This window comes from Piliocolobus tephrosceles, chromosome 5, assembly GCF_002776525.5.
Source record: "Piliocolobus tephrosceles isolate RC106 chromosome 5, ASM277652v3, whole genome shotgun sequence".
NCBI lineage: Eukaryota > Metazoa > Chordata > Mammalia > Primates > Cercopithecidae > Piliocolobus > Piliocolobus tephrosceles.
In genome coordinates, this window is record NC_045438.1 from 134439215 (window position 1) to 134466527 (window position 27313).

The window sequence follows — 27313 nt, forward strand, 5'->3', positions numbered from 1 at the left end:
CCCAGCTAGTTTTTTGTATTTTTTAGTAGAGACAGGGTTTCACCATGTTAGCCAGGATAGTCTCGATCTCCTGACCTCGTGATCCGCCCGTCTCGGCCTCCCAAAGTGCTGGGATTACAGGCTTGAGCCACCGCGCCTGGCCTAATCTAATTTCTTTAAGAAGAGTATTTCCAGAACTTTGACCTAGGATCTCTGGAGTTTATCTATGCCCACTATACCCTTGGCAGTAGGAATGGAGACTTGTCTGATACCAAGGTGGATGGTGGGTGGATAGGGAGAAAGGGGTCAGATCCTCTGGCCAGAGCTTTGCAAATGCCCATGTTGCCCTTGTGTTAGTCTTATTCTGGCTGGAAGATTCTGATACCATTGTTTACAAAATCACCATCGGTTTCCCTCTTAACTCCAGTCCCACATTCATACAATTTCTCACCAGAAATACTCATTAGACGTCTCACTGAACCCTCAAAATCGTATGTTCAGAGGATGATTTCACAACTCCTCCCTGTGGTTCCCTCCTCCACTGACGCCTCCATATTCTCCTTGGAAGGCTGCTACACCATTGACCCAGCCCATATCCAAGGAGTCATATTCCCATATCCTGTCAGTCACTTGGCCTTATAGACTCTTCTTTCTATGTATCTGGAAACCTGTCACTTTCTTCCGCTTCCCACTCCTACTGTCTTAATCATTTCTCAACCTGAATTACCGCAGGAACCTGCTCCATTAGCATGCTTTCCCATCTCCAACATATGTCAAAGTTACCTTTCTAAAACTCAAATTGGGTTTTAGAGGCCAACTGAGGAGGATCCCTTGAGTCTAGGAGTTCAAGACCAGCCTGGACAACATGGCAAAACACCGTCTCTACAAAGTAAAAATAAAAAATATTAACCAGGCTTGGTGGCACATGCCTGTTGTCCCAGTTACTTGGGAGGCTGAGGCAGGAGGATCACTTGAGCTCAGGAGTCCAAGGCTGCAGTAAGCTATGATTGTACCATTGCACTCCAGCCTGGACAAAAGAGCGAGATCCTGTCTGAAAAAAAAAAAGAGAAACCTTCCCATATCATTTCTCGATCATGATCCATCCCCTACTCCCCGAGTCTGAGTTGTTGTTTCTTTTTTTTGAGATAGGGTCTTGCTCTGTCACGCAGGCTGGAGTGCAGTAGTGGAATCATAGCTCACCGCAGCGTTGACCTCCTGGGCTCAAGCAGTCCTCCCACCTCGGCCTCCCCAGTAGCTGGAACTGTAAACATGCACCACCACACCTGGCTATTTTTTTTGTTTAGGGTTTCTGTTGTTGTTGCTTTTGTTTTTTGAGACAGAGTTTCATTCCCATCACCCAGACTGGAGTGCAGTGATATAATCTTGGCTTACTGCAACCTCCTCCTCCTGGGCTCAAGCAATTCTCCTGCCTCACCCTCCTGAATAGCTGGGACTACAGGCTCACACCATCGTGCCTGGCTGATTTTTTTTTTGTAGAGATGGGGTCTTCAACTCCTGAGCTCAAGTGATCTGCCCGCCTCAGCCTCCCAAAGTGCTAGGATTACAGGCATGAGCCACTGCACCTGGCCTAATTTTATATATATATACACACACATATATATATGTATGTGTACATATATGTGTGTATATATATATATTGATTGATTGATTGATTGATTTTGGTAGACATGGTGGGGGGGTTTCTTTATGTTGCCCAAGCTGGTCTTGAACTCCTGGGCTCAAGTGCACCTCCTACCTCAGCCTCACAAGTAACTGGGACTACTGGGTTTACAGGCATGAGCCAGTATGTCTGGGCAAGTATCTCTTTTCATTATCGCTGTGGTATCCTCAAGCTAAGTATTTCTCAGTCTGTATAATTACTTTTTTTTGGTCTTTCACTAGATACTCAGTTCCTTTAGGGCAGGGACTATGGGTTTCTTTTATATTTTAAAAATTTGTATTAAGCACTATTTAGCAAAAAACCCCACGACAATTTCTAAGAAATAAAACAATCTTGTTCCTGCTGTATTTCTCCCTCCCTTCATTAGGTTTATCATTTGCACAGATTTCTTTATCATTTCACTGCACACGTGTCACAAATCAGTACAATGTTTTTTCTTCTGTGCCCCTGTGGAAAACAAGTTGTCACTGCGCCACCTGTTGATTTCTGCCTGCTCTACAGAGCCACCTGTATCATGAATCCAAGTCTGTCTATGGGTGGGTGTGTTCTATGGGTCTCTTTATCCACCTCTGCATAGATATCACCTGTCTCAATGACTAAAGCTTCAGAATGGTCTGATACCTGATCAACTGGTTTCCCACTTTAATCTGCCTGCAAACTGCAGTGTATCTAATCTCTGCGTCTCCAGTTCCTGGCTCGTGATGGTACTTAATGAACATTTGTTGAATAGGTAATTTTCCCCCCTTAGTGTGTTATTTTCAGAATCTTTTTGGAGCTTTTGCACTTAATTTCTTTTCAGATAATTGTATATGTCAAAATCAAACTTCAGAATAAGAATTTACTGACCAGAACACCATTTAGTACTTTATATGATAGGAAGGTGTAAAACCACTGGCTAAAGTGAAAAATTTTTTGTGGGTGGACACAGTGGCTCATGCGTTTGATCCTAGCACATTGGGAGGCCGAGGCAGGAGGATTGCTTGAGTCCAGGAGTCCAAGACCAACCTGGCCAACATAGTGAGACCCCATCTCAAAAAAATGAAGTTTAAAAAATTTTAAAATTAGCCGATCATGGTGCTGTGTGCCTGTAGTCCCAGCTACTCAGGAGGCTGAAGCTGGAGGATCCCTACATCCCGGGAGTTTGAGGCTGCAGTGAACTTTGATCCTGCCCCTGTACTTCAGCCCAGGCAACAGAATGAGACCCTGTCTCTACAAAACACAGAAACAGAAACTTTTTTTTTTTTTTTGTAGTAAATTCTCAATAGGTTGTCAAGGAAACTTACCGAGGAGAGCTATTTACCAGTAACAGTGTTTGCTTTGAAGTGTGGCTACAAACTAATGAGGCTTGCTTCCTTCAGCCTCATTATTGTAGTCTTAGTTCATATAGTCATGGTTGAATGTGCAAAGCAGTAACACTTGCTAGGTTTACTAATTAGTGTTTCACATTGATTGAAATTTAGAAATTGAATGCTTATACTTTGTCAGAGGTTTCCTTTTCTTTGCTTTAGCTTTGAAATATTCCTGTAAAGGTTTTTCTTTTGGACTGTAACTTCATTGCATGGCCTTAGTCAGCCTTTGAAGCAATGCGTAGGTTTATAATGGCTGGCAAGCACTTTACCGGGAAGTGAGGGAAGAAAGACTATGTGTTGTTATTTATACAACAAGTCAGTGGAGGATTAACCCATTTTACTACTTTTTCTTCTTGAATCTTTTTGTAGTTGGATAAATATGACTTAAATGCTTTTGTCTAGAGTCTTTGGAGGGCTTTTTTTTTTTAACCTTGTAATTTGAATTAACTTACATGCTTATATTTGGATTTATTTTCTTTTGATAAGGAATGTTTTAAAATGTAAGATTGGTCACAGTTATTGAAGAGAATGAGTGTGGCACTAGTTTTATGACTTAGTAAATCACTGGCCGGGAGCAGTGGCTCACGCCTGTAATCCCAGCACTTTGGGAGGCCTAGGCAAGCAGATGACCTGAGTTCGGGAGTTTGAGACCAGTCTGACCAACATGGAGAAACCCCATCTGTACTAAAAATACAAAAATTGGCCGGGCATGGTGGCGCATTCCTATAATCCCAGCTACTCAGGAGGCTGAGGCAGGAGAATCGTTTGAACCTGGGAGGCGGAGGTTGCGGTGAGCTGAGATCACGCCATTGCACTCCAGCCTGGGCAACAAGAGCGAAACTCCATCTCAGAACAAAACTAAGGATAACCTGGAAGATTATTCCATTGAGGTATAGACTCTGGGGGAAAAAAAGTAGCACTGACTCCCTTCAGCTTTTAAAAAATGACTGTGATTGGCTGGGCATGGTCGCACACCTATAATCCCATCACTTTGAGAGGCCGAGGTGGGTGGATCACCTGAGGTCAGGAGTTCAAGACCAGCCTGGCCAACATGGTGAAACCCTGTCTCTACTAAAAATACAAAAAATTAGCTGGACATAGTGGCAGGCGCCTATAATCCCAGCTACTCGGGAGGCTGAGGCGGGAGAATCACTTGAACCTAGGAGGCAGAGGTTGCTGTGAGCCAAGATCGCACCACTGCACTCCAACCTGGGCAACAGGAACAAAACTCCATCTCAAAAAAAAAAAAAAAATTACTGTGATTGCAAAACTTTTTTTTAATTGAAATGAAATTCACATAACATTAGCCATTTTAAAATGAACAATTCATTGGCATTTAGCAATCACCATTTCTTATCTACTTTCTGAATACTTTCATCTTCCCCAAATAAAGCCCTGTACCTGTTAGGCAGTTGCTACTCATTTTCCCCTTCCTCTAGTTCCTGGTAACCACCAATCTGGTTTCTGTTTCTCTGGATTTGCTTATTCTATGTATTTCATATACATGGAATCATACCATATATGATCTTCTGTGCCTGGCTTCCTTCACTTAGCATGTTTTCAAGGTTCATCCATGTTGTAGCATCTGTCAGTAATTCGTTTTTTTAATGGCTGAATAATATCCCATTGTATGTATAGGCCACATTTTGTTTATTCATTCACTCTTATTGGATATTTGAGTTTTTACCTTTTGGTTATTGTAAATAATGCTGCTATAAACATTTGTATGGAAGTATCTGTTTGAGTACCTGTTTTTAGTTCTTTTGGTTACATACCTAGCAGTGGAGTTACTAGATCTAATGGTAACTTTATGTTTAACTTACTGAGGAACAACCAAATTGTTTTCCACAGTGGCTGAATGAACCATTGTACATTCCTATCAGCAATGTACGAGGATTCCAGTTTCTCTACATCCTTACCAGCACTTCTTATGCTGTGTTTGGTTGATTGAATTATAGCTATCCTAGTGAGTGTGAAGTAGTATCTCATTTTGGTTTGACTTTGCATTTCCCTAATGACTAATGATGTTGAGCATCTTTTCATGTGCTTATTAGACATTTGTATATCTTCTCTGTAGAAATGCTGTTTATCTTTTTGTTGTTTTAGATACTGGACCTGTATTAAATATAGAATTCGCAGATATTTCCTCCTGTTGTGTAGGTTGTCTTTTCACATTCCTGATTATGTCCTTTGTTACACAGAAGTTTTTAATTTCAGTAAAGATCAATTTATCTTGTTTACCCTTTTGTTGCTCATGCTTCATATCTAAGAATTTGGCATATCTCGCCAAATTCAAGATCATGACAGTTTACCCTTGTGTTTTCTTCTAAATGTGTTATAGTTCTAGCTCTTACATTTAGGTTATTGGTCCATTTCGGTTTCGTATAAGGTCTGAGATTGTCCAATGAGAGGATTTTTTTTTTTTTTTTTGAGTTGGGGGTCTCACTCTGTGGCCTAGGCTAGAATGCAGTGGCTTGATCATAGCTCACTGCAGTCTCAAACTCCTGGGCTCAAGCAGTCCTCCCAAGTAACTGAGACCACAGGTGTTCACCACTAAGTCTGGCTAAATGTTGTATTTTGTTTTGTTTTGTTTTTTTGTAGAGACGAGGTCTCATCATGTTGTCCAGGCTAGTCTTTACCTCCTGGGCTCAGGCAGTCCTCCTGCCTTGGCCTTGCGAAGTGCCAGGATTACAGATGTGAGCCATCACACCTGGCTGTTGTAGTACCTTTTAACTGAGTATATATACATATCAACCAAAAACTGTGGATTTCATGGTATTTTAAATTATTTTGCGTTGTATTAATCAAAGCAGAACTTAAAATATATTTGAAAAATAGTACTTGTAAGTTTAAGACAATTTTTCAGTCCATGGCTTATACACTAGTGACTGAATATGGATTCATGAATTTCCTTCCCATAACACCATGATCTTCTCTGAATCTACAGATCACATATTTTGTAGATGAGCATCAGAAGAATCTCTTATGACAGGGAAAAGAGGGACTGAGGATGAAGGTAGAGTTTCCAAGGGTCCATAGCTGCAGAGACCTCAAGGAAGAGGCTGGGGATAACTGGAATGTCATTAACTAGAAGGCAGTGGTGGAATCTGTAAGGGCCAGAGAGGAAGTAGCATTTCATTTGAGGCAACAAGGATGGTTGCAGAGTTTGGTTTGTAGGCTCACAGGTCATCATCAGAAAGTAATGGTTTAGGGAGCAGTTGAAGATTCCTTTAGTTTTGGAAATAATGCCAGCTCAACTCAGCCTCCAAACAGGGAGTCCAACTGCCTTTGTTTAGCATCTTTCCTACAAAGAGGGATAAGGAAGGAAAAGGAACTAGGCAAATTCTAGATTTTTATTTCAACTCTGACCAGAATGCTGGCTGAGTCTTTTAAAAAAAGTCCGGTTTTATTTTAGCTGAAAATGTGATGAAAGGAATTTTTCTACTTCTCATGTGGCCAGGAGAATTAGTTAGGGTCCCTTAGAGTCTAGGGTGGTGTATTGTATTGGCCTGTGGCCATCTGATGGAGCAGGAACTAGAATACAGCTCCCAGTTCATGAGTGAGAAACTTGGTGGGGAAGTGTTGGGTCACGATGGCAATCATGGTCAAGGGCCTTCTGTCTTCTGGCCAGCTTTTTCAGTGCTGACAGGCTCATCAGTGACAATCTCCTTTTTTTTTTTTTTTAAGTCTTTTTTTCACCTTGTCAGGTCTGTGTTCAAAGGGCAAAAGGAACAAAGAGGGGATAAATAGAGCAGGTGATTGAGCGTCTGAGGGGAGTGTAGATTATGGTCTTCAGATGCCCTTCTGCTTTTACTTGCTGATTGCCTACTTTTTCAAATAGAAACGAAAGCTTCTTTGCAAGAAGTGATTTGGGAAGGCATAAACAAAGAATGGGTCTTGGTTACTTTGATGTTTGTGGTGTTTAAACTCTGAATTTGTGTGGATGTGTCTTTTTGAATTTTTAACCCCCCATGCAACCTTTGTGACTTAACAGGTGCTACTTGTGAGCAGTAGTCGCCATCCAGACAGATGGATTGTCCCTGGAGGAGGCATGGAGCCTGAGGAGGAGCCAAGTGTGGCAGCAGTTCGTGAAGTCTGTGAGGAGGTATGCATGGAGAAGAGAGGGCACAGCTATGCCTCGTCGTCATGAACCTGTCCTATCTGTGTAGTTCTTTAATAAATCAGCACTCACTGAATGAACGTACAGTCACAGAAAAAGGGCAATGAATGGTTCCCCGGTCCCTCCTTTATTACCGGGTGATGGAGTTGTGACATGGTAATGTTAACCAGGCACTCTATGCCAGACTTCCCATGACTTTTTATGCCAGACTTTTGTGACTTCCCATGGATTTCTTCCAACACTGCCTATTACCTGTGGCACAAAATCAAGAAGCAAATCGTTCCTCACCTCTGAGAACTAAGAGGAACAGGCAGCATTAGTATAAATGACTCATTGTCATTAAGCTTTGGAGGAAGCCCTTGTTTTCACATGCTTACTGCATCCTAGCCATGGAACTGTGGCCAAAGCAGTGAATCTGTTAGCCAGATACTGTTAATGGTACAACTTGAGATACTGTTAATGGTACAACAAAAAAAAAAATAGTATCTTCTTTTTTATTTAGTCACATGATGTTCCACATACATGTGTTGAGTTTCTGGGCCATGATATCCTACTAGATACTCCAGAATAAATAGAAGAAATAAAGTCATGCACCCTTAATTCTCTTATTTCAAGAATTTACAGTCTGGGGGAAACTGAGAAACAGATTGCAATTCAAAACCCAGAGAAACGAACTATTGTTTTCCCATAGCCTCTTGTGGTGACACCATGCTCTGCTCTTGTTATCTCATTTAGGACTCATAACTCAGTTGTGTAAGCTTTATTGCGACAGTTTACTCGCCCTGGTCACATAGGTAGTGCTTTTGAAATCCATTTCCTCGTTCTAGAGGGAATTTAAGATTGATTCTAAGAACATATAAAAAAGCATTTACAACAAGTCTGATTTCTATGTTTCTTTTGGATCCAGCTTTTGGTGAAGTGCACTTAGAATAATCTTACCCTTGGAATATCCAAGGAAGTCTTTCCTCGCTCTGAATTCCTACACTTACATTGGCTTATGTTACTGTCGTTGTAGCATCTATCTTACACCCATAACTAAATTGTTCTCTCTGAGGGCAAAAAATCACGCTTCCCATCAAAAACCCTTACTTTCCATGCCTGTTACACAGCTGTGTGAACAGAAATTAATATATGCTTCTTTGATAGATGGAACAATGGTTGGAACAATGCAGATGCTGAAGAAATACCCTAAATGGAAATTGTCAGAGTATAGAAAGTGATAAACATTGACAGGATATGAGAAGGCATTCTTACAGGAGGCTAACCCCGGTAGAACCAAATGGAATCAAGAGAGGGTGTAATGAAGAGAACATTGACGTGGGAATCCTGGTTTCTGTTACTGTCAGTTAATAACTGTGTGACCTATGAGAAAATAACTTTAAACACCCTGGACCTTTGTCCTTCATTTGAATATCTTCCTTTTTACTCCATCGTGGAGGGAGGGAGGGGAATATGAGGTTCAAATGAGAACATGAGTATGAATGTCCTTTGTGAATTATGTATCACTCTACCACGTAGGATGTATGCAGCTGAAGATAATATTATGCCCATTACTGTTCTGTAACAGGCTTATTATATCACATAATAAGTCGTCCCAGGTTGGCTGGCTCAGCAGTATTAAGAACCCAGGTGCTTCCCGTCTTTCTGTTCTGCCATCCTTGGTACATTGGCTTTTGTTTGCGGGCTTGTCTCCTTGTGGTGACAAGATGGCTATCACAGCTCTATCCTTACACATTCTTTTCAAATGTAGGACACACAGTTTTACCTCATGGGTCTCTTTATTTGAGAGAAAAGAAATTTTCCCCAGAAGGTCCCCCAGCAGACTCTTTATGTTGGTGTTCCAGAGTTGCTTCGCATGCTTATGCTTAAACTTCCTGGCAAAAGGTATATCAGTTCCATGTTTAAACTACTGGAGCCTTCACCGTCTAGGATTTGACTTTGAGAAACCTCTTAGACTTTAATTTAAAGCAATTTAAAAGCATGACCAATAAGAAAAGATAAAATGTTTATTTTGTTAGAAATTTAACTTATATTGGAATGTGCCAATACATGTTTGCTCTAAAAAAGAATGAATAGATAATATATAATTTTAGAATGAGAAAAAATTTATTATACAGACCATACAGTCTCTGTCACAGCTACTTAACTCTGCCATTATAGGGCAAAAGTAACCATAGACAGTAAAATACATAAACAAATGGGCATGGCTGTGTTCCAGTGAAGCCTTATTTATAAAAACTGTGGTGAACCATAGATAATGCCTGGTTTAAGCTCTTGCTACTCAGAGTGTGATTGATGGATCAGCAACATCAGCATCAGCCAGGAGCTTGTTAGAAATGGAAAATCTCAGACCCCAACCCAGATCTCCTGTATCAGAATCTGATTCTAATAGGACCTCTGGTGATTTTGAGATCCTACTGCCTTAGAGTATTGAATTCTTACCAATGAGTGTTGTGAGAATTCTTCCTGATGAATCTGTGGAGAGAAATGCTCTTTGAGGGATGGACTGTGGTTTAGTGGTCTCCACACCCATTCCAATAACTCTTCTGGCATGGAGAGATTAGAAAGCTAAAAAGTACTTTTCCTAGACTCAGGTAAGGAATGCAACTAAGTCTCCTTGATGATATTTAGATATCCCCAATACAAAGCACTTGTACAAGATTGCTTTAGTCACAAGGAGGTCATGTTCTGAGAGCAGCGGGCCCATCTGTTTTGGTGGCACACATTTAGACAAAGGAGATACGGTTTTGGAATTGGCAGCTATAGTGTCAACTTCCTGATTTGGCTGGTGGCTTTTATTTGGCAGCTTCCTGATCCACCCCAGAGACAGCAACTCCCTTGGCAGTCCAGTTCTGCCATGTGGTTTTAAGAATTGTTCTTGGAACCTAGGCCTGTGTTTCTTGAGCTCTCCCAGTGATTCTGTAAACTTTTTATCCCTTATAAACCATTATCTTAAACTAATCAGGTTGAAATCTGTTGTCTGCAATTAAAAATCTTGACCCAACCAGATTCCCTGTGAATGTTAACAGCTGCTTTAGTTGTATCAGACGTTCTCTGCTTGGCCATGTTAACCCATCAAGGAATTGAGGTGTCTTTGCAAAGCATCCACCTCTAGAGAAGAGTGTCCAGTAGCCCATGAGAGAGGTGTCTGATCTACAGTGCGTCAGTAGTTTAATCAGGCAGACCTGTTTCTGTGGGGAAAATGAAGCTGTGACAGAATCCAGTTCAGAATCTGCACCTTCCTCATAACTGTTTACTGATTGAATGTTACTTGTCCGTTCAACAAATATTGAGTGCCCATCCTTCTTGCACAAAATACTGGGCCACAAATTGGGGATACAGAAATTTGGGTTCTGCCATCATCACGTGAACTTAACGTCTTACCACGAATGCAGAGTTAATAGGAAACTATGATTTGAAAATTCAACTTTGAGGGAACAGTTTGTACAGCATGCTGGGGCACTTGTTGGCTGGCACAAAGACTGGCTCCTAGGAGAATGTTTGGACGGTTATAGACCTGCTCATTTAAGATTTTTCCATTTTGGAGGGACTTTGGGGATACAGTAGGTAGTGTGATGGTGGTCTTATATATGATATCCCCACATAAGGGAGATTAGATAGAGGAGGGATGAAGTAGCTGCTGAGCTTTTCTTTACTGTGAAGCAGAATTGGGTTCCCACTTTTCTGTCAGACCTGGGATAATGTAGAATTAGAAGGGTGTAGACATACCCTGAAGGGCAGGTATGATTCTGTACTTTGCATCCCTAGGCCTGAGGGCACCAGAAGCTTTGCCTAATTCTTCCTGTAGGAACTCGAAGTTTGACTGTTCAAATAAGTGGTGTGGTAGGGCCCGTTGGTGGACCTAACTGAATAATTTTGATTTAAATCCAGTTGGCTTCTGTAAGTTCTAAGGTGCTTAAGGCAAAAATAGTGTTTGAGAGTGACCATGCAGTTGTGGATTCAGACAGATTGTTACGAGACCTGAAGTGGAGTGGTGGTTCTCAAGTACAGAGAGAGGAAAAAGTTCAAAGACCTTGTGCAAAGACTTGATACTTGGTTTTAGGAGTTGTGGTTGGAATATCTCTGGCAGTTCTACTTTTGTAGAGCACATTTGGAATTTGTGTCTGTTTCAGGAAAGCTCACCTTATTTGTTGTCACTGTTGCTGTTCTGTTTTTGAGTGTTACAGTTGAGTTGTCCCTGGGTTATACAAGTGCAGCTAAGATGTAGAAAACCAGATGTTTGCAACAGGAAATGCATTGAGGGAGTAGGAAGGATATAGGGTACTGTACTTTTGTTTCCTGGAAATTGCATACTATCCTTCTATAGGTAAAAGAATAGTGTGGAATAGGAATAAAGTGCTTGTGAAGCAAGGAAATGAAAAGTGCAGCACAAATAATTAAACTACATTCCTCATATGTTTAGTATGTTACCTAGCTCCTCTCTTGAAAGAATCCTGATCTTGAAACTTTATTCTCTCAATAATACTAGAGTAAAGTGTGGGATATGATGATGTGATCTTCTTTGACTGCAGGCAAACTCTGCCTGCCATTCTCAGCCTTAAAGAATCCTTCCTGACTTTAGATCGAGACCATCCTGGCTAACGCGGTGAAACCCCATCTCTACTAAAAATACAAAAAAAAGAAAAAAAAAAAAATTAGCCAGTCGTGGTGGCGGGCACCTGTAGTCCCAGCTACTCTGGAGGCTGAGGCAAGAGAATGGTGTGAACTTGGGAGGCGGAGCTTGCAGTGAGCAGAGATTGCACCACTGCACTCCAGCCTGGGCGACAGAGCGAGACTCCGTCTCAAAAAAAAAAAAAGAAAGAAAAAATTAATAATCCTTCCTGACTTTGAGCAAATTTATTTTTTCTGCAGTCAGAGGAGAATCATATCATCTTATCCTATATTTTATTCCAGCATTATTGAGAGGATAAAAAAAAGTCTGTGAACTGCTTTGAACTTTAGAGTAAGTATCCAAATAAATAAAATGTACACACAATAAAAATAAAGAGAACATGTCATTACAAAAACAGAAACAGTTTAGTGGCTTCCATCAAAACAGAATAAAAGAAGTGGATTTTCCAGTTTTATTAACAGAGAATTAGACTTGAAATCAGAGACTTGAAATGTTGATAGATGTTTTTTATTGTCCTTGAAGGGAAGCTTTTGCAAACAAAGCACTATTTAGAGGTTTATTTAATTTTCAAGATGTTTATGCTTTCAGATCTGATTTTTTATTTGGAAATGTAGGAGATTTTAATAGCCACTTTTTGAGGGGCTTTGTGGATAATACCTCTATACCAATTAGTTGAAAACCTTCAGATGTTTCAGATTGCATTTATAAATTTAATATATTTGATTTTTTTTTTTGAGAATTTCAGTTGTCCCACTTAAAAAAAAAAGCTTCATAAAGCTCTTCAATGAAGAAAAGTCTTGTGAAAAACTACTACAAGTAAACACAGGGGGAAGCACTTTAGGGCATTGGTCTGGACAAAGATTTCATAGGTAAGACCTCAAAAGCACATGTGACAAAAGCAAATATAGACAGATGGGATTGTATCAAACTGAAAACCTGCAGCACAGCAAAGGAAACGATCAACAGTGAAGAGATAGTCTACAGAATGGGAGAAAATATATATGCAAAATATTCATTCAACAAGGGATTACTATTCAGTATACAAAGAACTCAACAGCAAAAAAAGAATCCAGTATTAAAATGCGCAAATGATATGAATAGACGTTTCTCAAAAGAAGACAAATAGCCAAGAAATACATTGAACAAGGAGGGGATTAGGGGCAGCAACACCCCTCCCAAACTCCCCCACCCCACTCAAAATGTGTATATAACCTTTTGTTTGTTTGTTTTGAGTCGGAGTCCCGCTCTGTCATCCAGGCTGGAGTGCTCACTACAACCTCTGCCTCTGGGTTTCAAGTGATTCTCCTGTCTCAGCCTCCCAAGTAGCTGGGATTACAGATGCCTGCCCCTATCCCTGGCTAATTTTTGTATTTTTAGTAGAGATGGGGTTTCATCGTGTTAGCCAGGCTGGTCTCAAACTCCTGACCTTAGGCAATCCACCCACCTTGGCCTCCCAAAGTGCTGGGGTTATAGGCATGAGCCACTGTGCCCGGCCCTTATATCACTTTTGACTCTGCAAAAACTTAACTGCTAACAGTCTAGTGTTGACCAGAAGCCTTACCGTTAACATAGTCAGGTAACACATATTTTGAATATTGTGTGTTATATATACTGTATTCTAGAGAAAAGAAAATGTTGTTAAGAAAATCATAAGAGAGAAAAAATACATTTACTATTCATTAAGTGGAAGTGGATCATCATAAGGTCTTTATGCTTGTCATCCTCACATTAAGTAGGCTGAGGAGGAGGAAGAAAAAAGGTTGCTCTTGGTATCTCAGAGATGGCAGAGGTGGAAGAAAATTCATGTATAAATGGAGCCACATGGTTCATACCTGTGCCGTTCAGGGGTCAAGCTGTATATGAAAAAATGTTCAACATCACTAATCATCAGGAAAATGCAAATTAAAACCACAGTGAGATATTACCTTCCCCTATTTAGGATGGCTATTACTTAAAAAGACAGTAACAAAGCCAAGGATGCCGGGCGTGGTGGTTGATGCCTATAGTCCCAGCACTTTGGGAGGCTGAGGTGACCAGATCACCTGAGGTCAGAAGTTCAAGACCAGCCTGGCCAACATAGTGAAACCGCCTCGCTACAAAAAATACAAAAAAAAAAAAAAGATTAGCTGGCCTTGGTGGTGGGTACCTATAATCCCAGCTACTTGGGAGGCTGAGGCAGGAGAATTGCTTGAACGTGGGAGGCAGAGCTTGCAGTGAGCCAAGATCGTGCCACTGCACTCCAGCCTGGGTGACAGAGCAAGACTGCGTCTCAAAAAAAAAAAAAAAAAAACTGAAAATAGAACTACCATATGATCTAGTGATCTCTCTGGCTGTATATCCAAAACAAAGGAACTCAGGGTATTAAAAGTCTGCACTTCCATGTTCATTGTAGAATTATTCACAATAGCCAAGATATGGAATCAACCTAAGTGCCCACCAACTGATGAATGGATAAAGGAAATGTGATATATATAAGTATACACACACAGCACTCACACATATACATACACAATGGAATAGTATTCATCTATAAAAAAGAGTAAAGTAATGTCATTCATGGCAGCTGAACTTGGAGGACATTAACAGTAAGTGAAGCCAGCTGGGTGACTCACACCTGTAATCCCAGCACTTTGGGAGGCCGAGGTGGGTGGATTGCTTGAGGTCAGGAGTTCGAGACCTTCCTGGGCAACGCAATGAAACCTCCCCTCTACCAAAAATACAAATACTAGCCAGGTGTGGTGGCACATGCCTGTGGTCCCAGCTACTCAGGAGGCTGAAGTTGGGAGGATTGCTGGAGCCCAGGAAGTCGAGGCTGCAGTGAGCCGTGATCATGCCACTGCACTCCAACCTGCATGACAGAGTGCGAAACCTCGTCTCAAAAAAATTAAAATAAAGGAGAAATAAGCTAGGCACAGAAAAGATGAACACCACATGTTCTTACTCGTATGTACAAGCTCTAGTGTTCTATAGCACTGTAAGATAACTATACTTAATACTTACTGTGTTATTTTCAGATGAGATTGGGCACGTTCATGGTGGTATGGCCATAGACAATTGTGTGTTTTCAAATAGCTACAAGTAAGGATTTTGAATGTTCCCAAGACAAATGATAAATATTTGAGATGATGGATATGCTAATTACCCTGATTTATCATCATTTGTTTGTTTGTTTTGCAACAGAGCCCTGCTCTGTCACCCAGTCTGGAGTGCAGTGACACGATCATGGCTTACTGCACCCACCATCTCCTGAGTTCAAATGATCCTTCCATATCAGCCTCTTGAGTACCTGGGACTCCAGGTACGTGCCACCATGCCCAGATAATTTTTATATTTTTATAGAGGCTGTATTTCACCATGTTGCCAAGGCTGGTCTCAAACTCCTAGGCTCAAGCCATCTGCCCACTTTGACCTCCCAAAGTTCTGGAATTACAGCCACATTATGTCCAACCAGATTTATCATTATATATTGTATACACATAGCAAACTGTCACTGTACTCCATAAATATGTACAATTATTATGTATCAATTAAAATTAATGACAAAAATATTTATAGCCCGGCCTGGTGGTATGGGCCTATAGTCCCAGCTGCTGGGGAGGCTGAGGCAGGATGATCACTTGAGCCCAGGAGTTTAAGACCAGACAGGGCAGCATAGCAAGACCTCACCTTAAAAAACAAAAAGAAAAACAAAACACAGCATTTTCAAAGAAATACAAAGTTTTATAAAACACAGAGAAACACTTTTTTTTACAAACTCCTGTAAATCTCATATATTACTCTTAGAAATAAGATGTTTTAGAGTCTTTAAATATTCCCATGCTATATATAAGCTTTGTAAGATTTTTAACTTAAAATCATGAGTCAGAAATAAATTATTCAACTATGTTTTTGAAATTTGAGGCCACAAGACTGCTGGCCAGAATAGGTAACATTCTCATAAGCATTACAAGATCTTAGATTATGTCTGGTCTCCTTAACACACAAATACTTAATGTGGTAATAAACATTATAATATTTAAGACTAAAGTATTATAAATTATAAAATACTTATTGATTCCCTTGAACATTTTTATATTTAATTCTAAATGTTTCTGGGATTGAAAGATGCTTACCTGCTGAAGAAACTGAGTCTTCCTATTAAATGAGGCCACAACTCTCAGGTGACTTGATAGGGCATGACTCTGTTCACTTTTGCTTCATCAAGACTCCGTAACTTCACAAGGCTGGGGGTCATGGAGTTCACACAGCATGAATCAACATAGCTAATTTAGTGCATCAGCGTGAAGGTTACTTCATTCATGAAGTCTTTGTGATTCCTCCTAGTAGGTTCACTCATGCTGTATGTTTCCATTGCAGTCTGTATTTCTAGCACTGTGGTATTGTTCATGCTTTATTGATGTTGCTTGTTGAATTATCTGTCTTTTGTGCTAGACTTTATACTCTGTATAGTCTTCCTTTCTTCCTTCCTTCCTTCCTTCCTTCCTTCCTTCCTTCCTTCCTTCCTCTCTTTCTTTCTCTTTCTTTTTCTGTCTCTGTTTTTCTTTCTCTCTTGCTCTTTCTTTCCCTCCCTCCCTCCTTCCTTCCCTTCCCTCCCTTCCCTCTCTTCCCTCTATTCCATCCCTTTCCTTCCTTCCTTCCTTCCTTCCTCCCTCCCTCCCTCCCTCCCTCCCTCCCTCCCTCCCTTCCTTCCTTCCTTCCTTCCTCACCCAGGCTAGAGTTCTGTGGTGTGGTCATAGCTTACTGTAACCTCAAACTCCTGGGCTCAAGCAATCTTCCTGCCTTGGCACCCTGAGTATCTGGGACTACAGGTGCATGCCACCATGCCTGGCTAATTTATTATTATTATTATTTATCAGAGACAGGGTCTTGCTATGTTGCCAAGGGTCTCCTAGCTTCCAGCCCCTCCTCCCTCAGCCTCCTAAAGTGCTGGGATTACAGGTGTGAGCCATTGTACCTGGTCCCCATTTTTTCTTTTTTCTTTTTTTGAGATGGAGTTTCACTGTTGTCGCCCATGCTGGAGTGCACGATCTTGGCTCACTGTAGTCTCTGCCTCCTGGGTTCAAATGATTCTTCTGCCTCAGCCTCCTAAGTAGCGTGCACCACCATGCCTGGCTAATTTTGTATTTTTAGTAGAGACGGGGTTTCTCCATGTTGGCCAGGCTGGTCTCGAACTCATCACCTCAGGTGATCCACCTGCCTCGGCCTCCCAAAGTGCTGGGATTACAGGTGTGAGCCACCGTGCCCGGCCCCATTTTTTCTTGCTCATTGTTGAAACTCCTGTGCTCAACACATATCTCAAATGCTTCATAGAGTGCTGCAATTATTGACCTAACTATTGGAACAGCTACAGAAATGCAACTGCAGTATATCCTTTTAGGTTGTCAGAAATAGACCTATTCTCCAAATGCATCAGTTAAGTGAGGAAGAACATGACCTTGTCACAGCACCTGCCCAGCCAAGGCTGTACAAAGCTGGAAACTTGGGTCACAGTGCACAGGCAGGCATCACTTGTGTCAGGTGGAACAACAGTGGGAATGCAGTGTGGCTCAAGGAGCCTGGTCACATGCCAATGGCTCAGCCCCTCTCTTCTACTGCGGAGGACCTGCCTATCTCATCTCTTCTCAGCCTCCTCACTTACTGCTTTTATATTGTGTTTTTCCTCTCTTATGCAAAACTTACTGGTCTGTTGACTCTGTATTCAGCCTTCCTAAAAGAGGACCTGATTGGTTTTGCCTAGTGACAACTTCATGTGGTATGCCCCTTTAGGCAGAGCTGCCAGGCCACATCATCAGCGTCTGGCCATTTTGAAAATGTCTACTTTACCTTTGCGTCAGTTGCTGATATTTGATTCTCTTAGCTGTGCTCAGAGTAGTGAAGTCACATGCTATAAAAGCATGGCAACCCATGGTTAAGTACCATCTGCAGCAGCTTTTCCAAAGGTCCTGTGTATGTGGTAGGAACTGTTATTATCTACATTTTACAGGAGAGAAAAGGCTGAGGTTGAGTGATTTGCCCCAACAAGTTGTGTCCAGCCTAATGTGCTCAAGGTAAGATTTGAATCCAGAACATCTTTCGTCCCCAACACTCCTAATGCTATGGCTCCTTGAAAGATGTCCACCAAAATGTTTGCAGTGGTTATATTTATGTTAGTTTATAGGTTATCAAGTTCTCTGCATTGAGTGTATGTTTCTTTTATTACTAGAAAAAGTTTCCATATAAACATGAAAGGATTGAGATTATTCAGTAGTTTATCATGGCATTGTCAGTCCTAGGTCTCATTAAATTCCACCTGTTTTAAAGCTTTGTTCAGCCCAGGTTAAAAATTGTAGCGTATTGGCTGAATTTTAGAAACAGATAAATCTGTTTCAGTTGACACATTAGCAACCACATTTAAGGGGAGGGCTAAAATATTCCCTTTTGCAAATTAGCCTCGATTTTTTAGCTGCTCGTGGTCAAAATCCTATTAGAGTGACCCCTTACAGGGTTAGGGGAACAGGCTTGCTCCCATGGCCTGCCATGGGCTTTAGTAACAGTGCCTATTTAGACCAGGGCAACAAAAGCTGTGTGAGCCAGCCATGTGATAGTCTTTGTGTAATAAAAAAGGAAAGCACCTCTTTGTATGATCTCAGAGCTATTCTTTCTTGCTAATTCAGTGGGAAAGGTAAAATTCTTGGCTGACAGGGAAAAAAGGGAAGCTGTGTCTGAAACTGTTCTGTTTTCTGTTTGTCTTACATTGCCATTTCCTTTACCTTTTCTCACCTCAGCCATCCCAAGAGTATTATCACAAAAATAGAGAACATCCAAAAACAGAAAAAGGAGAAAATTGTGGGCCTAAAGTATAGCCATTCATTGGTACCCGTTCCTTCATATTGGTTTCAGGACCCCTGGTGGATATAAAAATCAGTAGATGCTCAAGCCCCTTATATGAAGTGGCAAAAGTATTTGCATATGACCTACACATACCCTCACATATACTTTAGATTATTTGTGGATTACTTATGATACCTCATGCAGTATAAACACTATGTAAATACAGTTGACCCTTAAACAACAGGGGATTGAACTGCATGGGTTCATTTATATGTGGATTTTTTTCCAGTAAAAGTTACACTATGACACTGAGTGTGCCTGCCTCTCCTGCTTCCTCTTTTACCTCCTTTACTTCTGCCTCTGAGGTGGCCCCTGAGACAGCAAGACCAACTCCTCCTCTTCCTCCTCTTCTTCCTTAGCCTACTCAGTGTGAAGATGATGAGGATAAAAATCTTTACTGGACTCCACTTCCACTTAATGAATAGTAAATATATTTTCTCTTCCTTATGGTTTTCTTAATAACATTTTCTTTTTCTAGCTTTATTATAAGAATATAGTAATATTACACACAACATACAGAATATATGTTAATCAACTGTTATTGGTAAGGCTTCTGATCAGTAGTAGACTATTCTTAGTTAAGTTTTGGGGGAGTCAAAATTATATACCCACCAGACATGGTGGCTAGAGCTAGGAGTTTGAGAGCAGTCTGGTCAACATAGTGAGACCCTATTGCTACAAAAAACAAAAAATTAAAAAAAATATTAGTTGGGCATGTTGACATGTACCTGTAGTCCCAGCTACTTGGGAGTTTGAGGAGGGAGGATTGCTTGAGCCCAGCGTCAAGGCTGCAGTGAGCCTTGATTGCACCAGTGCATTGCAGCCTGGGTGACAGATCAAGACCCTGTTAACAAAAAAAAGTATACACAGATGTTTGACTGCGTGGGAGTTGGCACCCTACCAACTTGTTCAAGGATCAGCATTGTTCAAGGATCAACTATAGTAGTTATACTGTATTGTTTAGGAAATACAAGGGAACAAAGTCGGTACCTGTTCAGTACAGATACAATTTTTTAAAAAATTCTTGATCTGCAGTTGGTTGAATCCACAGATGTCTAGTGCACAAACACGGAGGGCCAACTGTATTTGCAGTCAGCCTGATAGTTTGTGACACAGCCATTGCTTTTTTAAAAAGTGTGATTAGTTCTCTGTGACTTCCTCACTTACATCCTCATAGTACTTCTGTGCTGCTCCTCTGGCTCATGCCACCTGTTGCTTTGCTGTAGAAACAATCCATCTTCAGGTTGGTGGTGTCTGCTTAGATTTCCCTGTATCTCTGCTGCCCTCCCTCAAGTTTTTGTACAAGTTATGTATGTACGGTGTCATACATAAAAGAAAAACTCCACAGCATATTTTACTTAATTAACCTTCATTAAAGAAAGTTTGTAAAAGAAAAAAAGAAAAATCCAGCAGGTCATGGACAACTTAAAAAGAAAGTTTGAAAGTCTAAATACCGTAATGTAGAATAATTGAGGTTGCCTTCCTAATGGCACCGCAAGAGTTCAGATCTGCTCAATTATCTCTCGCCTTGTTAATCTATCTTATAGCAGCCTATCAAGAAGTTATTTTAGTCCAGGCGCAGTGGCTCACCCTTATTATCCCAGCACTTTGGGAGCCCAAGGTGGGTGGATCACTTGCGGTCAGGAGTTCAAGACAAGCCTGGCCAATATGGTGAAACCCCATCTCTACTAAAAATACAAAAATTAGCTGGGCATGGTGGCACATGCCTGTAGTCCCAGCTGCTTAGGAGGCTGAGGCAGGAGAATTGCTTGAACCTGGGAAGTGGAGGTTGCAGTGAGCCGAGATCGTGCCATTGCACTGCAGCCTGGGCGTCACAGCGAGACTCTATCTCCAAAAAAAAAAAAAAAAAAAAAAAAAAACGAAAAGTTATTTTAACTCTTGATTCTATTTATATTTTGTTTTCTTTTTTTCCTTCTTTCTTTTCTTTTTTTGGAGATAGAGTCTTGCTCTGTTGCTTAGGCTGGAGTGCAGTGGCATGATCTCAGCTCACTGCCACCTCCACCTCCCTGGCTCAAGTGATCCTCCCACCTTGGCCTTCTGAGTAGCTGGGACTACAAGTAAACGCGCACCACCATACTCAGCTAATTTTTATATTTTTTGTAGAGCCGGGGTTCTGCTATGTTGCCCAGGCTGATCTCGAACTCCTGAATTCAAGTGATCTGCCCACCTTGACCTCCAAAAGTACTAGGATTCTAGGCATGAGCCACCACGCCCGGCACCATTTGTATTTTCTAATAAGAACATGGGAAATGCCTTAGTGAACTTTATTTTAAAAATATGTGTCTTCTTATCCTAATTCCTGTACCGTGTATTCCCTGTCCCTGCAAAACAATAGTTGTTCTTGGCCACGCACGGTGGTTCACATCTGTAATCCCAGCACTTTGGGAGGCCGAGGCAGGCAGATCACCTGAGGTCAGGAGTTCAAGACCAGCCTGGCCAATATGGTGAAACCTCGTCTCTACCAAAAATGCAAAAATTACCCAGGCGTGGCAGCAGACGCCTATAATCCCAGCTACTCGGGAGGGTGAGACAGGAGAATTGCTTGAACCTCGGACGTGGAGGTTGCAGTGAGCCGAGATCGCACCATTGCACTCCAGCCTGGGGAATAAGAGCAAGACTTCATGTCAAAAAAAAAAAAAAAGGTTGTTCTCATATTCTCCTATATATTATATATATGTGTGTATACGTATATATGTATTTATATGTATATCTCTCTCTATATATATACACACACACGTAGCCACCAGAACGCTCCATATGGTATCTCCGAACAGTCTCTAACAGGAAAGCAGAATTTCATGTTTCATTTTATACAAGAGTAGAACATTTTTATTTTTAGAGATAGAGTCTCTCTATATTGCCAGGCTGGAGTGCAGTGGCGTGATCTCGGCTCACTGCAACCTCCACCTTCCAGGTTCAAGCAATTTTCCTGCCTTAGCTGGGACTACAGGCGCATGCCACCACGCCCAGCTAATTTTTTGTATTTTTAGTAGAGACAGGGTTTCACCGTGTTGGCCAGGATGGTCTTGATCTCTTGACCTCATGATCTCCCCACCTTGGCCTCCCAAAGTGCTGGAATTACAGGCGTGAGCCACCGCGCCCAGCCTGTCTTCGATCTTTCTGATAAGTGCATAGAAGAAAACGCTGATGTATGCTGCCTTCCTTCTCTGATTCGGCTACCTATAAGAGAAGGGCCCCTGTCCTATAATCACGTGATTTGCTTGACTTTATCAATCACTTGGATGACTCACCATCCGTACCCTGCCCCCTTGTCTTGTATACAATAAATATCAACCCGCCCAGCCATTCAGGGCCACTACCGGTCTCTGCGTCTTGGTGGTAGTGGTCCCCCAGGCCCAGCTGTTTTCTCTTTATCTCTGTCTTGTGTCTTTATTTCTTATGATCTCTCATCTCCACACATGGGGAGAACACCCACCAGACCCCTTAGGGCTGGACCCTACATCTCACACCTGTAATCTCAGCATTTTGGGAGGCCACAGCGGGTGGATCACCTGAGGTTAGGAGTTCGAAACCAGCCTGACCAACATGGTGAAACCCTATCTCTACTAGAAATACAAAAATTAGCTGGGCATGGTGGCAGGTGCCTATAATCCCAGCTACTTGGGAGGCTGAGGCAGGAGAATTGCTTGATCCTAGGAGGCAGAGGTTGCAGTGAGCTGAGAACACGCCACTGCGCTCCAGCCTGGGTGGCAGAGCAAGACTCCATCTCAAAAAAAAAAAAAAAAAAGGCTGGATTCTCATGTAAGATCTTCTGATCTTTCAATGTGGGCAACTAATTTTTAAAATGTTAGAGTAATATCTGCATATGAATTAAAAAGACAACAACAATAGTAGGACTGAAAGGCTCATAGTGAAAAACAACCAAAGTATGTATTAATTAAATGAATGAGCTGTGTTCCGGATTTTAACTTTATTTTAAACTGTAAATTGATAAACTCCAACCTCTTAGAAGATAGTTTTTGTTTTTGTTTTTTGTCTCCGAAAGCAAATAAAGGTTTTTAACCTTGGGAATATTTTACTGTTAAATAAAAATATTAAAATTAGAAAGTGTATCTAGATGTAAATTGCTATAAGAGAGACTGTGAGTTACCCCGTTTGTTTAAAAGCAGACTTTATTTAGATGGAATTCTTGAACTTCCATTATTTAATTTTTAAAGGATTTTAAATCACATGAATATGAATTCCTAATAACAATGTACAAGTATGGCCTATGGCTTTATCTTTAAAATCAGAACTAAAATAGGCAAGTAATTTTTCTTGCCTATTTTATGTATGTTTGACATTTTTCAAAATGAAAAGTTGAGAAAATAAGCATAAATTCTTATTATATACCAGCTACATTCAAGATCTGAGCTGGAAGCTACAAAGGACAGTGATGTAATAGATGCCACTTTCCCTAATATAGAGTGTGTGTTTGTCAGTATTGCCATGTCTGTCAGCACTACGGTGTCTTTATTTTTACTTGGTAAGAAGACAGATATTTTTAGCTCCTTTGGTCACAGCACTACAGTATGTAAGAATCATCTTGTCTTAATACATTATATGTGAGGATCTTATTCTGACAATTTATTCTTTTTAAAGGATTTAGTGGGAAATGTGGATCCGTAATAAAAATTGCAGGAAAGCATTTGTTCACCTAACATGAACATACATTTTTGTGTGAGGAAGCATCTTTATTCCACCCTCCTAGGAAAACTCATACACAAAAATATAGCAAAAGAAGTTAAAAGCTTATCCTTAGAAAAATAATTTTGTCTGGGTGCAGTGGCTCACACCTATAATCCCAGCACTTTGGAAACCAAGGTGGGAGGATCACTTGAGCCCAGGAGTTTGAGACCAGCCTAGGCAACAAAGGGAGACCTTGTCTCTACAAAAAATTTTTTTAAATAATCCGGACATGGTGGCTTGCAACTACAGTTCCATCTACTCAGGAGGCTGAGGAGAGAGGATTGCTTAAGCCCAGGAGTTTGAGGCTGCAGCAAGCTATGGGCAACAGAACGAGACCCTGTCCCTTAAAAAAAAAAAAAAGAAAAGAAAGAAAAAAGAAAAAAAAATTGATTATATAAAGTGATCAGAAAAAGCATATCATGTTTTATTGTAGAAGGTGGTGTGAGGCAGTTTTACATTAGAGGACAGAATGAATCCCATAGATCTCTGGCACTACCTTTTAGACCCTTAAGTAAATTGGTATTGAATCCCGTTTCTGGCAGCTGAGAACTTAGAAAGGGCCTTCTCTCTCAGTTACAGTTCAGGGATGAAGGCAAACCTTGGCATAGACATAGCCTCCAGTGAAGGGCCTGGCTGAGATGCAATTGTGATGATTCCTGTACTCAGCTTTTGCTCTGTGCTCATGTGCCTGAGTGTAATTCAACACTGGCCCCAGAGCCATGTTCCTAGTAGAACCGCCTCTTTCTCTTTTCAGAGAAGCGTCTCTGCTCTGAGGCTGTTACAGAATGGTAAATGGCTGCCCCTGGATTATTTCCATGATTACTTCTAGAGTCATCCTAAAGATGATTGGCTTTTTAGTGACTCTCTCATTCTGGTTTTTGTAAAAATTCATGGTAGATACTATTGACTGTATGAAAAGTGGTATTCATAATGTTATTACATTTTTGTGTTAGTGACCATTTTAGCTTTAAATATATGGGTGCTTTTGACTAAGACCATTAGAGTGATTTGTAAAGTTTTAACCCCAAAAATGGAGACACGCTAGGTGCAGAGGCTTATGCCTGTAATCCCAATAGTTTGGGAGGCCAAGGCAGGAGGATCACTTGAGGCCAGGAATTCAAGATTACAGTGAACTATGATCATGCCACTGCACTCTGTCCTGGGCAACCAAGTGAGACCCTATCTCAAAAACAACAGCAATAACAATAACAAAAAACTATATAATCTGAACAAGGCTTTTATTCTGAAGGCTTTTTTTTTTAAGTGGAGTCTCGCTCTGTCGCCCAGGCTGGAGTGCAGTGGTGCAATCTCAGTTCACTGCATCCTCTGCCTCCTGGATTCAAGCCATTCTTCTGCCCCAGTCTCCTGAGTAGTTGGGATTACAAGTGTGTGCCACCATGCCAGGCTAGTTTTGTATTTTTAGTAGAGACGGGGTTTCCCATGTTGGCCAGGCTGGTGTCGAGCTCCTGACCTCAGGTGATCCGTGCACTTCGACCTCCCAAAGTACTGGGATTACAGGCGTGAGCCACCACACCCAGCCCATTCTGAAGGTTTTTAAGTGCTCCTTGTAAGCACTTAGTGATGCTATTAATGTATTAGTGTAGCCAAGTTTGATCACTTGATTAAGCTAGTGCCCACTATAGCTTACCATTTTTTTCTGTTTATAAAAATAATACATGTTCCTAGTAGAATGAAAAGACAAAAAGTGCAAAGAAGATTATATGGTACCCTAATTCTATGGCTAATTATTTTTTCCCAACTTTTCAATCATGGAAATTTTCAAACATGCAAGAAAAATTCAAAAATAGTAAAACAAACACTATACCTTCTTCTAGATATAATATCTTTTGACCTTTTGCATACTCGCTTTATCTTTCTATATTGTTAACTTTTTTTGGCTATTCCATTTGAATGTAAAGTTGTAGATAGTGTGACACATCACTCCTAAATTCTTTTCTTTAGCGTGTATTTCTTTTCCTTTTCTTTTTTCTCCTCTCTTCTCTTCTCTTCTTGTTTCTTGTTTCCTTTCTTTTTTTGAGACAGGATTTCCCTGGGTTACCAGGCTGGAGTACAGTGGCGCAATCTCTGCTTACTGTCACCTCCACCTCCCGGGCTCAAGCAGTCCTCCCACCTTAACCTCCTGAGTAGCTGGGACTACAGGCACGAGCCATCACACCCAGCTAATTTTTGTATTTTTTGTAGAGATGGAGTTTCACCATGTTGCCCAGCCTAGTCTTAAAATCCTGGGTTCAAGAGATCCACATGCCTTGGCCTCCCAAAGTGCTGGGATTATGGGCCACTGTGCCCAGCCTGTGTTTCTTTGTGCCCGCCCACCCTTCGTCCCTCTCTTTCCTTCTTTCCATTTTAAAATTTAGATTTGGGGGATACATGTGCACATGGGTATATTTGCATGTTGCTGAGATTTTGACTTCTAATGACCGTGTTACCCAAGTAGCAAATACAGTACCTGATGGGTCGTTTTTCAACCTCCCCCCACCCCACTTTTAGAATCCCCAGTGTTTATTGTTCCCATCTTTGTGTGCATGTATACCCAGTGTTTAACTGCCACTTATAAGTGAGAACATGCAGTATTTGGTTTTCTGTTTCTGTGTTAATTTGCTTAGGATAATGGTCTGCAGCTGTAAGCACGTTGCTGCAAAAGGCATGATTTCATTCTTTTTTATGGCTGCATAGTATTCCATTTTGTATATGTACATTTTCCTTATCCAGTCCACCATTAATGGGCACCTGGGTTGATTCCACCTCTTTGCTATTGTGAATTAGTAGCATGCATCTCTTTGGAATAAGGCCAGTCTCCTGCATAACCACATACCATTGTGACACCTAAGGAGGTTTATAATAATTCCATAATATTATCCAGTATTGATTCTATATTCAAATGTCCCTAGTTATCATCAAATGTTCGTTACATTTGTTTCCTCACTAGGCCTTAACTTAGGTTCACACATTACTGTTGATTGTATGTCTTTTTAGGCTGTTTTATCATAGAACTGTATTTCCATTCTTTCCATATGCCTAGCCCCCATGATACTGACTATTTTATAAGAGTCCAGGGGCTGGGCACGGTGGCTCATGCCTGTAATCCCAGTACTTTTGGAGGCTGAGGCAGGTGGATCACGAGGTCAGGAGATTGAGACCATCCTGGCTAACAGTGAAACCCCGTCTCTACTAAAAATACAAAAAATGAGCCAGGAGTGGTGGCGAGCGCCTGTAGCCCCAGCTACTCGGGAGGCTGAGGCAGGAGAATGGCGTGAACCCATTAGATGGAGTTTGCAGTGAGCCAAGATTGCACCACTGCACTCCAGCCTGGGTGACAGCGTGAAACTCTGTCTCAAAAAAAAAAAAGAGTCCAGGGTAGTTGTCTCATAAAATGCATCACATCCTGGTTTTGTTTGATTGTTTCTTCCTGGTTTCCTTTAACTTTTTCCCCCATCCTCTGTATTTCCAGCAGCTTAGTCTAAAACAGTGCCATGCAACAGAACTTTCTGAAGTGAAGGAAAAGTTATATATCTTCGTTGTTCCATATGGCAGCCACTAGCTTATGTGGCTCGTTAAACTAATTAAGGCTTTCTGGGCACACTGCCTGTGGGATAGTTCTGCCCCACAAGAAGCAGTAAAGCAACAACAACAAAAACAAACTAATTAAAATAAATAAATATAAAATTCAGTTTGTTAGTTACACTAGCCACATTTCAAGTGCTCAATAGCTACATGTGTATCATGGTCACCATTTTGAACGGCCCAGGTTTGGAGGCTTGATTAGATTTAGGATAAATATTTTTGGTGAGTTGCACATAGGTATGCTGTGTGCTTTCTAATGCTCATGTCACTTGAGGAGGTTCTAGTACCTGGGCGCCTTGGTGAGAATGTAGTACTGCTGAGTGACTTGCACACCCATGGAATGGACTGGGAAAGATAGTGATGGTCAATCTTCCCTGAGATTTGCCACT

The 27313-nt window shown here is 41.1% G+C and overlaps 1 protein-coding gene across 1 annotated transcript in view; it reads left to right on the forward strand.

Moving 5' to 3' along the window:
- Positions 1–27313, forward strand: part of NUDT3 (nudix hydrolase 3) — a 112967-nt gene that overhangs the window by 44087 nt on the left and 41567 nt on the right. The window contains exon 2 of the mRNA XM_023212556.3: positions 7004–7114. Within this exon, the coding sequence (XP_023068324.1) occupies positions 7004–7114 (111 nt within the window). The remainder of the gene's footprint in view (positions 1–7003; positions 7115–27313) is intronic.